General features: G+C 44.5%; 1 protein-coding gene across 25 annotated transcripts in view; it reads right to left on the bottom strand.

The window, feature by feature from the left end:
• CACNA1G (calcium voltage-gated channel subunit alpha1 G) overlaps positions 1 to 13,917 on the bottom strand; it is an 86,888-nt gene that overhangs the window by 5,313 nt on the left and 67,658 nt on the right. For 16 of the 25 annotated variants that reach the window (XM_074261755.1, XM_074261756.1, XM_074261759.1 and 13 more), the window contains 8 exons: positions 9,538 to 9,689; positions 8,653 to 8,762; positions 7,335 to 7,468; positions 6,705 to 6,775; positions 6,413 to 6,491; positions 6,163 to 6,284; positions 4,211 to 4,567; positions 2,506 to 2,649 (listed from right to left, as the gene is read on the bottom strand). In XM_074261755.1, coding sequence (XP_074117856.1) covers positions 2,506 to 2,649; positions 4,211 to 4,567; positions 6,163 to 6,284; positions 6,413 to 6,491; positions 6,705 to 6,775; positions 7,335 to 7,468; positions 8,653 to 8,762; positions 9,538 to 9,689 — 1,169 coding nt within the window. Of the gene's footprint in view, positions 1 to 2,505; positions 2,650 to 2,680; positions 3,704 to 4,210; positions 4,568 to 6,162; positions 6,285 to 6,412; positions 6,492 to 6,704; positions 6,776 to 7,334; positions 7,469 to 8,652; positions 8,763 to 9,537; positions 9,690 to 13,917 lie in introns of those variants that run through there. The other 9 variants (XM_074261766.1, XM_074261770.1, XM_074261771.1 and 6 more) reach the window with 2 other exon arrangements.

The raw sequence follows: 13,917 nt of genomic DNA, 5'->3' as shown, positions 1-13,917 counted from the left end.
ACTGTAACACACACACACACACACACACACACACACACACACACACACACAGCATCAGAGCATGAATTTGAAGGATCACCACATATACAAAAGGACTGAGAGCAAACATCAACTGAACCTGAATAGCAAAGCACGAGGAAACCACATTAAAAAAGATCCCCACAGATTCTTAGACCACCCCCTGCCACCCTGTGTCAGGGGGGAGGGCTTTAGACACAGTCATGAAAGATGAAACCAAAAGAGAGAGGGAAATAATGAAAAGGAAAAGAAAGATGATTTTTTTCTCCCTTTTCTATATAGACAGAGGCAGCAGCATGGAGGGGGATGGGGCGTGGAAAGGGAGGCGAGGGGGACAATACCACAGAAAGCCTGGCTATGCTCTTAGTATTTCCCCCACATCTAAAAGGGTTTGTCAAAGCCTCAACTTCTGACTCCTTCAATCCCACCATCTGTCCTTCTTCCACAGACATCATCCGTTTCCAGGAATTCTGGGATGGCCTCCTCATCTCAAAGCCACCAAATGTACTGGGACATGTATCTACATACATAGGGGCAGACCCAAGCATTCACTTCCCCTGCTGTTCCCCCCCATTCCCCTAAAAGATCTGGTCTGTGCACCTCCCAAGCTCACTCTCAGCAGAGTGGACTCATGGAGAGAGCATGAGATGTAGCTTCAAATCCCACCTTTGCTCTCTTTTGGGTATGTCACTTCCCTTTCAGTTTCCTTTTCCATAAAATGAAAGGTTGGGGAAAATGATATCTACTCTTCAGCTCCAAGTTCTTGGAATCTAGGTGTGGGAATCTGGGCTCTGTAACTATCTCCTATCTTAGTTCAAGGGCTTTCTCTGATGTTTCCTTCCTCAGTCTCTCCTATCTGAAATCTTCCCTACTACCATCTTATTTCAAATATTTTTTAAGGGTTCTCTCTTCCTAGGCTTCATGTTCCCACCCAATGAACTAATCTCTGATCACACTAAAACCCATTCCTGATGTTCCCATTTGCTACTTCCTGCTTCTGGAGTGAACCTTGATATCCTATTCCCTACTCTGATAATGTAACATTGGGAGAAAGATGGGCAGGTGAGTTCTGACTTCTTTTTCATCCTATAGAAGATTTGGGGTTTAATGTTCTTGTAGCTTTAATTGGAGCAAGAACTAGACTGGGAAGCTGAAAAGGGAGAAAAGACAGGAAATAGAGGATGGGAGATTTAAAGCTAATTCCTTTGGTCTCTGAATAACCAGAACTCCCTTAAACCATTTTTCCCTGTCCTAATTTAGGAAACTAATTCCTTTGCTGTAGGGAGAGCGATAGAAAGGATTGTAGGGGTGTGAAAGGAAAGGGAAGAAAAGCATTGTAAGGGGGGGATAGAAAGTAGCAGAACGAATGGACAAGAGCTTAAAAGAGAGCAAGAGAACAAGGAATTATTATAATGGAAGTCCCCAGGGGCATGATAGAGTTGTGATGGATAGGGAAGGGAATAGGAAAAACATCCATTTCATGTTTCACATCTTGCATGTTTTTAGAGATCAGTGTCATGGCCTAATTCCTCCCTGCCCCCATTCTTCTACCAACTCCCAAATCTCTTTTTAGGATAAATTTGGGCTTAAAATAATCAGATAAATGAAGCATCTGTCATGTCTAAACAAGAACATAATGAGAAGCCACTGTCTTGGATGATTGCAGGAGCCAGGGCCCAGGGAGAGAAATCAGCCTCCCAGTCTGGATAGACACATACTGGTCTAATCCCTGGTTAGCCATCCAAGGCCTTTTGTGGAAATCCCTCCCAAACTCTCAGGTAGGGCAGTCAACTCTGCCAAGAAAATCTCTTCGCCCCTTCCCCTTCCCCCTTGTCCCACAAATATTTGACCACATACCCCCTCCCTTCCATAGTCCCTCTGATCTCCTAGGTCCTGTTCCTGTCTCTCTATTCCTTTCTTCCTCAGTAATCTACCTGAAAGGACCCTAAAAACTCTCCCATGACTTCTCTCTTCTGGCACAGAGATTCTTAACCTCTTTTTTATGAGTCATTGAGACCTTTGGCATTTTAGTGAAATCCATGCACTTCTTATCACAATAATGGTTTTTTTTAAAAATAATTAAAATATATGATAAATATTGGTTAGAGGTTTGCAAAAAATGCAATTTCCCCCATCTAAGTTCATAGCACCCTGAAATCTATCCATGGAACCCTATGGGATTTGTGAACATCAGGTTAAGAATCCCTTTAGCATTTTCCTGAATTTTTTTGTATCTCTCATTTTAATGCCCACAGCAGTCTTCTACCACCATTGACCCACCAACTCTCTCTCTTTAATGTTTTTTTCAGTCTCCTGTGATATTAGAACAGACCATCCCAGCACAAGGAAATACCTGATAGAATACTGAATATTTTCCTAACCTACATTGTAACCCTAGGTTTCTCTCCTTACTGGTCACCTTAATTAGTGCTAGACACTTCCAATACTAGAGTGGCGGGGCAGGGCACACAACACAGGGACAGTAACCTGAGGTTCGGAGTCGCCCTGGCCAGGGGCGGGAGGGAAGGTGTAGGGCCGGCCCAAAGAGCTGGACAGCTCATCCATCAATTTCAACTCCCCCTCCAGAGACCCCTGGATCAGCAGGGAGATGGTGTCAAACAGTTGTCTGTCCTGAGTGGTGCCGAGGAGAAGTTGGGGAAGAAAGAGGGGTTGGGGGAGAAAGTCCGAGAGGAAAGGGAAAGCAGACAGAAGAGTGACATATAGAGAAAGGGAGGTAGAAGGAAATAAGTAGGAAGTGGGGAAATAAATTGGGAAGAAGAAATGAGAAAAGAGAAGAGAATTAGAAAGAAAAAGGAAGGAAGATGGGTTGAGAGTAAAAAAGGATGTGGATGAGAAGATTATTAGAAAGAAGGATTCAGAAGAAGTGGGATACAGAGAATAAAGGGAAGAGGAGATAGAGAAAGGAGAATGAAGGAGAGAGATGGAGGATGTAGAGAGAGGATAGATAGATAGATAGAGAAGATGAAGAGGATTAAAGAAAAAAATAAGAGAGTGAGGTGAGGAAGAAAGGATTAAGGAAAGGAAGTAGGAAAGCAAGGATGAAAGAAAAGATGAAAGAAAAAGAGTGAGAAAAAGAATGAGGGAAGGATAAAGGAGAGAAGATGAGAGAAAGATTGAGGGAAAGGATGAAGGAGAGAAAGTGTGAGAGAGATAAAGGAGAGGCAGAGGATGAAGAAGGTGAGTTAGAGAGAAAAAAGGATGAAGAAAAAAGAAGGGAAGAGAGAGAAGGAAGGTTCACAATAGAGGGAATGAGAGTGAAGATGGCATAGAATGATAGAAATGGAGAGAATGAAGAAGGAGGGGACAGTATGATGGAAACAAAAAAGAAAGATATGATGAGGAAATAGGAAAGGTTAAAGAAAGTGTGAATTGAGACGAGTGAAAAAGAGAAAACAGAAAAATAAGAAGAAAGGGGTAGAGAGAAGATGAGGGGAAGGATATGAGAAGGTATTAAAACAAAGAAAGCTTTTTAGAAAGCTCAGTCCTGAATCAAGGAAGGAGAGTCCAGATCAGCACTGGGAAACAAATGCGTTTGCTTGGAGGAAAAAAATCAGAGGGGGAGTTCTATTACCTCTGGCAAGGAGACTAACCCTCTGCTTCTATCAGAAAGCACCATCCCCGGCGGTAGGAGACTGTCACCGCTCACATACTCCCTCCTAGCCCCCTAAAGAGCAGAGACAGGGTGCTGAGAGTAGCACCATAACTCTTCTAGGTCAGGGCCGGTCAGACTGCCTGGTAAGTAGATCCCGCAAGTATCTGGGGACCACCCAGTGCTGGGGGCAATGTTTTACTGTCACAGTTCCCCTTGAAGGAGACAGGAAAAGACAAGAGCTTTGCTGCTGACAGCAGCCTTGGTGAGGACTCGGAGCACCTTCCCAACCTCCCTAACTGCCCCATCTCTGTCAGTACCATCCCCTGGGGTGATGCCCTTTCAAGTTCTCCTTGTTTTCTCTAGGGAGGCAGTGGAGCCTGTGGCTGGGGGGCTTGATCAGCTGGGAGGAGAGTGAGAACCTGGTTCTAGGGGACAGGAAAACAGCAGCAAATGAGTGCTCAATGGGGATCTGTGGCTGGCTCCCAGCCTGTGACTGAAGGGTTCCTATTCCTCTGCCTACCCTGCCCCATGCAGCCTTCCCTCTCTTCCCAGTCCCCTTATCCCCCAGTGAAGTCTTACCGTAGGGTGGGCCAAGGAGAGTTGAGAAGCCACTTTGACGTGCAAGGCCTGGGGGGCCCTGAGCTTCGGGCTGCCCGGCTGGCTGTCAGAGCCTCCCTCTCCCCGAGGCCAGGAGAAGGGGTCTCCTGGCATGGGAGGTTGCGATGGGGCCAAGGTCTTCATCTCCATCTCTAGCTCAGCCTCCAGCTCTGCTTCTTCCTTGGCTTCCTTGTTGCTTTCCTCCAAATGCTTCATCAGGACCGCAATGACCACATTCACCAGCACAAATTGGGCAGTTAATACAAAGGACACAAAGTAGATGGGGGAGATGACAGTGTTGTAGCAGGTGGATTCCTGATCACAGTCTCGGAGGGTGTCCTGAATGGGGAAATGAAGGAGTTAGATAAGGCAGGAGTTCTTAACCTGGGTTGGTAGATAGGTTTCAGGAAGTTCCGGAAATTTTTATAAAATATTACAAAAAGATTTCTGAAATATAAAAAAAATATAAAATATTTCTAAAATTTAAAAATTATAAAAATATATAAATATTTATAAAATCTTATAAAATATAAAATATTTTATATGAGTTTTGTTTTAATTGCTTTCTCAAACAGAAGAAGAAAGGGAGAAGAGAAAAAAAGAATTAGGAAAATAAAATAAATTGAATTTTCAAAATATTTTTATAACTATATTTCAATATAATTGTTTTCCTTTTTAATCCTATGTGCTTAAAATTATTCTGAATTGCACATGTTTAACATATATTAACATATATTTGCCATCTAGGGGGGAAGGTGGGGGAAAGAGAGGGAGAAAAAAAATTTGGAACACAAGGTTTTGCAAGGGTGAATGTTGAAAATTATCTATGCATGTGTTTTGAAAATAAAAAGTTCTAAAAAAATTATTCTGAGAAGAGAGCTAGAGAATTCACCAGACTACTCAGGAGTTTCTTGGGTTAGAAAGTATCTTGGAGGAGGGAGTGGAGAGAATTTATAGGCTGAGATTAGACTCTCTTAGTAAATAGAGAAGCTATAAAGTATCAGAAAAAGAGAGGAGTTATAGGATGTCGAAGGAAGAGGGAGGAGGTAGAAAGTATCTTGAGAATGGAAGAAGTTAGAAGGTGATTTAGAGAAAAGAATATATGATAGGTGTATGTGTATATGTGTTTGTACATGTATATGGACACATATTTATGTATATATACACAGAAGTGAGTTATAGAGTGTCCCAAGGAGAACAGGGAGTTAAGGTTTCTCTCTAAAGAAGGAGCAGAAGATATATGGTATTCTGACAAAAGAGGTAAAAAAGTTATAGGGAGAAAAGAGAAAGAGATCTCTTAAGGAGGCAGAAAAGTTATAGGATATTATAGGGAGAAGGAGAGTTAGTTATAGACTGTATTGGGGAAAGGGAGGATGTATTTTAGGAATGGAAGATGGGACTTCTCAGGGAGAAAGAAGAATTATAGGGTATACTGTAAGAGGGGAGCTATGTATCAAAAAAGAAAGCTTTACTCAACTCAGAGGAAGTTATGGAGTAATCTGAAGAGAAGAAAAATTAATAAAGTGTCCTGGGGATATGGAATGAATTATAGGGTATCAAAAAGGGAGCTGTAAGACGGCTATAAGAGGAAGATAGAAAAGTTATGGAATGTCTTGGTGAGAGGGGAGTTATCAGGTATCTTGAATATGGAGGAAACTATAGTATATCTTCTGGAAAAAGAGGAGGTTTGGTGTCCTAAGGATGAAAAAATTCTCAGAGGCTTATTTTGTTCCTCTAAACAAAGGAATCCTCAAAACTGAATTATGGATTGTCTTGAATGAAAGAGAAGGGGAAAATGCTACAAGATTTTACTTAGTATCATTTCAACTTCCTAACAATACTTAGCTCAGACTATTACAGTGAAATTCTGAGGACAGACCAACTCCAGGAAAAGTCAGGAAGATGCAAGGTGGGGACGAGGGGGAGGGTCCCACCTTCATAATGCCATTCCAGTTGTCACCAGTAGAGACTCGGAAAAGGGTCAAGAAGGCCATACCAAAGTTCCTGAAGGTGGCGTGGCGGCCTAGGCCTTCACAGGGGTGAGTTTCATCACACTCTAGGGAAGAGAATAAGAGAGAAAGGGGAGTCTCCATCAGCTATTTCTTTTGCCCCAGACCCTAGGACCCTCCACTTCCCACTTCTAGGCCTCTGGACAAAGCTCCCTTACACAAAACCCCAACTCACCAAGGTCTCCAAAAAGCTCCACGCCCAGAGCTGCAAAGATGAAAAATAATAACATGAAGAGGAGCCCCAGGTTCCCCACCTGTAAAAGAGGAAAAGAAAGGCAAAGATGCAAAGGTTTATCCCAGTCCAGTCCCAAACTTTCTTCCTCCTCCTCCTCCTCCTCTCTCCCTTCCTCTCCCCAAATCCCGTCCTCCCATTCATGGAGGAGGAAGAATTAGGCCCTCCAAACAAAGGAAGAATCATTGGGGACCCAGAGAGCAAATGACTGCCCCATCCCAGCCTCCTCCAGTACCTGGGGCAGGGCCTGCATCACTGTATCCAGCAGCGCCCGCATGCCTACTGCCATCTTCAGCAACTTCAGCACTGAGAAAACAAAGGAATGGTATGAGGATGAACAGGCCATTCTCTCCCCTATTCCCAACCTGAGGTCTCAAGGCCCCAGACTATTGCTGAAGGGCAGGACCGATGGAACTCCAGTGGAGGTATGTGGGGAAGGGGCCAAGAACAACTTTCCCACCCACCATGTAGAGAAGAAGGCAATGGGGAACTTTGAGGAACCCAACAACCTTTTTTACTCAGCAGAGATGAATGAGCTTGGAAAGGTCAGATTGGATGAATTGAGAAACAGTACATTTAACTTGGAGCTGGCCAGGAGTCCTAAAGCAGCCCAGATTCCCTTCCTTCCAAGCAGTTTATATATCTATCTACCTATCTATATAGATATATTTTTAAAGCAGTTTCATATTGTACAGAAGAAAAATGGGTTCATTTGTTGGGCAGAATGGACTCTATCCCAGAGAGGATCTCATTTCCCAATCCACCTCCAAGGTATAAGCCTTCCTGCCCCCAGCTGTTAACTCTCCAAAGGCAGGATGAAGAGTGTCTGGTGTGGCTGGGGTGAGTCTCTCTGGCAGACACTGACCACGGGCGATCCGGAGCACCCTCATAATGCGGATGATGGTGGGGTTGATGGGCAGTGATGCGTTGACCTCGATCTCCTCCAGAGTGATCCCCATGATGGATAGCAGTACGATGGCCAGATCTAGTTGGTTCCACCTGGAAACCCGAAACGTGTCTCCCTGGGGGGATGGAGGGATTCTGGGGTAGGGGCCGAGGGAACCCAGAAGGTGGAAACACTGGGTTTGTTGGGATAGAGGGGCAAGAAGCATAAGGACATTTTCTTGGACCCTGAAGAATAGAGCTGGAACAGACTTTAAAGATATCCAACATTTTGGAAAGGAGGAAGGGGACAAACTGATGTAGGGTCACAAAAACCTAGTTAGTGGTGGATCTAGGAATAGCACCCAGGTCTGTCAATCTCTAATACTCAATAATTGCTTCCACTCTCCTCTCTCCCAAATGCCAACTATTAACCAGATTCTTGTTTCATCTCACTAGGATACAGGACTGTTCCCATAAAGAAATCCAGACTTTCCTTCAGTTCTTGTGAATCCATTTAAGCATAGATTAAAAAGCTGGTAGGGATATTAGAGGGACATCTCGGCCATCCTTCCCCCATTTTACAAAGGAGTGACTTGTTGAGGGTCACAGAGACATGAAATTTCAAAAGTGGGATATGAAGTCCAGATCTTCTGATTTCTCTTTCTGTAATACCAGGTTGTCTCTTAATAATATATAATATTTATAGTGGTTGTAAAACATTTTATAAATATCTCCTCATTTATGCTCATAATAACTTATTGGTTGTTGTGTTTTTACCATCCTCATTAGGAGGTGCTATTATCATCCTTATTTTATAGATGGGGAAACTGAGGCAGGTAAGCAGTTAATGACATGCCCAGGTTCATAAATGTCTGAAGCAAGATTTGAATTCATGGGTCTTTTTTCCTTTACCTCCAGAGCTCTATCCACCTGGCTGCCTGGATGAATCTGACTATGGTAGGGCCAGCGGAGACTCTCAATCCCTCACACCAAAAAAGACCAGAAGCCAGCTCTTTTTATCTCTCTTGGTCCTTTTCATTTCATAGGAGTCTTCTCTCTCGTCACTCCCCATCTCCCTTCTTCCTCACCATATCTCCAGACCTCTGTTTGGCACTGTATCCTGAACCTTCTCGAAACCCTTGGGTCACCTTCCCTTCCCATAATTGTGAGAGAAAGGCAGTGGGAAGCTCCAGTATCCCCCAGATTTGCCCAAGAAGACTGCTTGGGGATGGCAAGGATTTTCTGGAGATTTAGTCCAAGGGGGAACAAAGGCACCTTGTAGTTCCACTCTCAATTACCTGTCCTGGAAGAATCGTCGGAAACCAAAGGCCACAAGTTTGAAAACAGACTCCAAGACAAAGATAACGGTGAAAATGTAGTTACAGATCTTCAAAGCCTCATCCAGGATCTAGGGGGAACAGAGGCGGGACATCATCACTGAAGCCAGAGGGGATAACACCTTCCTTATGAGACTCCGTGGCAGAGAATTAGTTGGTCTATGTGGTGGACAGAGGGTATGTTGGGTAACTGTGGCTAGAAGCTACAATATTGGAAGAGACCTGGGAGATCATCAAATATAACTCCCTATCTTTACAAATGGGTAAACTGAGATCCAGAGAAGGGGAGGAACTTTTCCAAAGGCACACCATTTCTAAGCAGTAGAGATATAATTTTAATCCAAATCTAAATTCAAATAATCTAATAATAATAACATTAAATAAAATAATAATAGCATATATGTAGCATTTTGGATATATTATTTCATTTAGTTCTCCAAATAATCCTATGGAATAGGTGCTATTATTATCATCTCATTTTACAGATAGGGAAACCGAGGCACATTAAATGACTTGCTCAGGGTCACACAGCTAATAAGCATCTGAGGCAGAATTTGAACTCGGGACTTTTTGACTCTAAGCCTAACACTCTACCCATGAGACACTGAAAAAGCCTGATGATTTTTCTCTAACACTGGAATCATGACTTTGAATGGGATTCAGAAATCCCATCTGTCAAAAATTTGAAGGGGAATCCCTTCCCTCCCTCCCCCAATGGTACACTGATGTTTCTCCATATGGATAAACTAACCAACAGGGAGGAGGAAGTTCCTTCCAATATGTAGGGGATGGGGGTGGGGAGGTGGGAAATAGGCTGTGTGTATGAGCAGGAGGGTGAGTTCTTACCTGAGGCTGCTGATAATGTTCCATGGCCATAGTAACCACGTTCAGGCCAATGACACCGGTGATGAAGAGATCCAAGTAGTGGCTAGTACACATGTGGTGGACGAGGAGACGGAACCTTGAGTAGTCTGAATAGTAAGGTTTGCATTGTGCTTCTGGTGGGGGAGAAGCCAATGACAGAGCCAGAGAACAGAGAAATCATTAGTCTTCCCCTGCCCCATCCATCTCCCCTGCCCTTCCCAAGTCAGGCTCCCCAAACAGCCACCAGCCCCAACACCAGAGATGATCATTCTGCTTCTATCAGCACCTCCATTCTTCCTACTCCCTCCCCAAAAGCGCAAATTGTTTTGAGGGGGGAGTTGGAGCTGGGAGAGGGTATCACAGGCATTTGCTCTCTCTAGTCTAAGCATTTCTACTGATACCTCTCCAGGTAAGGTAGGGCATTGAACATGCACAGCTCCTAATCCAGATTAGGGAACAGGTGAGACAACCTCCTCCCCTTACATTTGGGGTCCAAAGAGCATTTATCCCTCAAGAAGAAAAAGAAAACTTTTTCTACTCTCCTTCACCTTTCCACTCTTTAGACAAAACTAGATCCAAAAATAGGAAGAAAAAGAGGAAAAGGGGGAAAGAAAAGGATTATATGAAGCTCAGTGGGGGTGGAAGAGTGCTACAAAAAAGATTAAATGGCGCTAAAGATTTGGAATTAAAATTAGAGATTAGAATTTGGACATCTCCAGGACTGGGTCTCAGGGAGGGGGACAACACCAGCCCCATCCTCCCAAGTTCCTTCCCTCTACAAACCCCGCTCTGATGCCCATGTGTTCCTGGAGTGGAGGTGGAGGAAGAGGATCTGCTCTTATGTTAGATATAAGCTCTTGGAATCCTGAATGTTTGAGGAGATAAACTAATTTGCTCACCTAATCTCTAATGAGGAAATGCCCAGCCTGAGACTGTAAATTCAGGGCAGCATGATAATGCATATTGGAGTGGAAGAGGCTGTCTGAGATCTGTCAGAAGCATAATATTACTCTTGTAATTAGCAGATCAGCCAATGATTAAAATCACTGCCCCAGGAGTACTACTGTCCCTTAGAGCCGTTAAGGACAAATCTAGGGAGCAAGATACAGCCTAGAGAAAGACGGAGGGTTGGGGTGGCTCTCGGGAGAGCAGAAAATAGTGACATTCCTTTCATTTGGGGGAAAGTGTTTTGGGGACTGATCAGGCTCCCTGGCAGCTCCATCAAACAGACATGGATCTCAGACAGTCCTTCTCCCCCATCCCAGGGAGGCCTAGGAGGACACAAGCCCATCAGCAGCATGGACTGCACCCCAGAATGGGGCTGGCTGGTTCTAATAAGAAGTTTTGACCCTAAACCAGCTCACGCTCAGTACCCCATCCTTGTGTTGGTTATTTAACAGAGGGATAGATTGAAGCAGGAAAAGCAAAGGAGGCGGGACCCTGATGAAGATTGAAAAAAAAGTCAGGACTTGAAATTCTCTATAGGAGAAAAAACCCCAGCAACAAAAAAACAAGCAGTTCTCATAGAGTCAACTCTCAGTTATCTATATTAATGTGAAAAGACAATGATGTGAATAATAATCTGCCTCCCCCCACTCCCAAAACCAAAGCATCCTAGCATTTGTCTTTTCAATTTGGGAATACATTATGATTTTTGTTTTATTTCCAGGCACTGAAGATTGAACCTCTAAATGACGGTTGACTCAAGACAGTATCTCCCTGAGGAAAGATGCCAGTTTAGCGGGAGATAGAAGGGGGGAAGGTCAGTCCGGGCTGAGAACAACAAAATCTTGGATCTTCCATTGGAAGGATAATAGAGAGTTGACTAGAGACAAGTGAGGATTCTTCCCTCCATCCCTGCAAAAGCTGGGAAGGAGCTGAGCTGTGCAGCTCGAGAGGCGGGATTTCTCTGGCTCTACATTAATCTCCATAAAAGCTGAGAGCGCCCGATCCCATTATGTTAAAATATGAATGGGGAATTAACCAAAATGTTTGAATACAATTAAGCTAGAAACACTGTCTTCTTATTAGCCCCATTATTAGTTGAGACAATGCAGAAGGGAACTGGAGGGAGGGAGGGCACCTTCCTTATCCCTTTACCCCAAACTGAATATTTATATAGGCTTAATTTATGTGCAATTTTGATGGCCAAATTGAGAGGTCCCCACCTCTGCCCCAGTTCTCATTCTATCCCTCTGAGTGATAGCCACAGTGGGATTCAGTCAGGGGCTCCTGACAGACAAGTCCTCCAAGACTCTCCCCCACCCCCAAAAAAGGCCAGGGAGGCAAGGTTAAGCAGGAGAGGGGCTGTCTGCCTAGAGCAGGGTTGATCACTAACCATCCCAAGCAATCATAAGGCAGCCTCCCCTGTCTCCCCCTCCCTGTCCCCCTCCTCATCCCCCACCATAACATGGAGAAACATCTAGAAACCCTTCATTGGTATTTCAGAGGCATCAAAACCTAGAACATCAGAGCTGGAAGAAACCTTAGAGATTGTCTAACACGATCCACTCATTTAATAGAGGAGGAAACTGAGGCTCAGGGAATTTGACATTATCTTTCCAGGGTTACATATCTATCTAGGGGGGAGAACTGGAAATAAAAGACATTCCCCTGGCTCCCAGTGCAGTCATTTTCCTCCTCTCCATCCCTTTCCCCACTCCCTCTCCAAACCACTGTTGGGTTTTATTTTATATTTTTGATCATTTTTAGACACAAACCCTCAAGGGCATCCACCTGTGGGCAACCCTCGAGGAGGCGATCCAACCCTGCTTAGCATTCTCTTGGCTACATGGAGCAGGGGGTGACACATCCCCCACATGCCTGGCATGCAGATTAGTGTAAATGTAGATTACCTTGTCAGGGGGCCACAAATTTAGTTGCTTTGGAAGCTACTGTCTCAGCCACAACAGCCCAGGGAGATTGGGGGCGGGGAAGGAGGGAGAGGTATGGGGAAACTCTTACTTAAGTCATTGGGGAAGTCCTTGGTTGACTGGAAATTATCCTGGGGTCCATGCCTTTCTCCCTTGTACCCTTGCCCCCTTCCAGCTGCATGAGTCATAGCAGGCTCAGTAAGTATCAGACAAATTCACAAGATGGGAAGTAAGGTATCTCCCACTCCTGTCCCTCCTTACACAACACCCCAAGTGCTGGGTGGCTGAGAGGAAGACACAGGACCAAGGGTGAGGGCAACAGGCAAAGTGGGTTAGTTGGAGTTACTGTTGAGTAGATTTCAGGCACAGACCAGGTGAAAGGGCAGAACCAGGTGGAAAGTGGGGAGGTAGGGACTTATGACCCAATCCCCAACATGAGATGGGTCATGCATTCAGCTCCTTTGACCAGGTCTGGTTTTTGAGATGGGAATGTGGTGGGAAGGAGGAAGAGGGCACTTCATGGCTGTGGGGTTCACTGCCTACAAACCGAACTCAGTCTTCATTATCTATAGCCAAACCTGCTTAGCAAAAACCTGGGGTCACTGTTTCCTGCTCCTCTCCCCATCTGCTGGTACCTGTGAAGGAATTCAGTTCCTCAAACCACCCTAGACAGTGACTGACCTGATGCTCTCACTCTTAAGACTCCCTCTGAGTAAGAGGAAACCTGGATATAAGTGGGGATTGGGTGGAGTATAAATTTTGGACATCCAACAATCACACTCGACTGGAAGGTGAGGATTGTCCATTGGTCTGGACCCTCTGCTTGGATCATATATAATGTAGCTACTTGAATCACAGAAGGCCGCAGGCCCAGAACAGGAAACAAGGTAAGTAGACGGGGAAACAGGGTATCTAAGATTATGTGTTGGGTAGCAACAGGACCATTGGAAGCCCCTATTTTAGACCTGAATGACAGTATGTGTATGAGCTCATGTATAATTATATATATGAGAGACAGAAAGAGAGAGGAAGAAGGAAGGAAGGAGGGAGAGAGGGAGAAAGTGGGGAAGGAGAGAGAAGCGGAGGGAGGAAAAGAGGGGAGAGAGAAAAAGAGGGAGGAAGGAAGAAGAGATAGAGACAGAGACAAAGAGAGAAGGAAAGGAGGGAGGGAGAGAGGGGGGAAGGGAGGGAAGGGGAGAGACAGACAGACAGAATATACATGTGTCAGGGTTTATATCATTCAAAAGAGCATAGATAGAATTCCTCCTGCCCATGTCTTCTCCTCAAGCACAGCATAATAGGGATCTGGAATTCTAATATAACATATGGACCCAGGGGACTTAGACACAACATATAGCTGATGATTCCAGAGAGACTTCTACTCAATACTGGACATGTCACCACCAGCACCCCATGGGATGTACAACATAGATCATGGGGAAGTTAGGGCAGGTTAGGGGATGATTTTGAGATACTATATGTGAAATGG

The sequence above is a fragment of the Sminthopsis crassicaudata genome, chromosome 4, assembly GCF_048593235.1.
Source record: "Sminthopsis crassicaudata isolate SCR6 chromosome 4, ASM4859323v1, whole genome shotgun sequence".
Taxonomy (NCBI): Eukaryota; Metazoa; Chordata; class Mammalia; order Dasyuromorphia; family Dasyuridae; genus Sminthopsis; species Sminthopsis crassicaudata.
The sequence above is the reverse complement of the archived record's forward strand: the minus strand, read 5'-3'. Positions and strand labels throughout refer to the sequence as shown.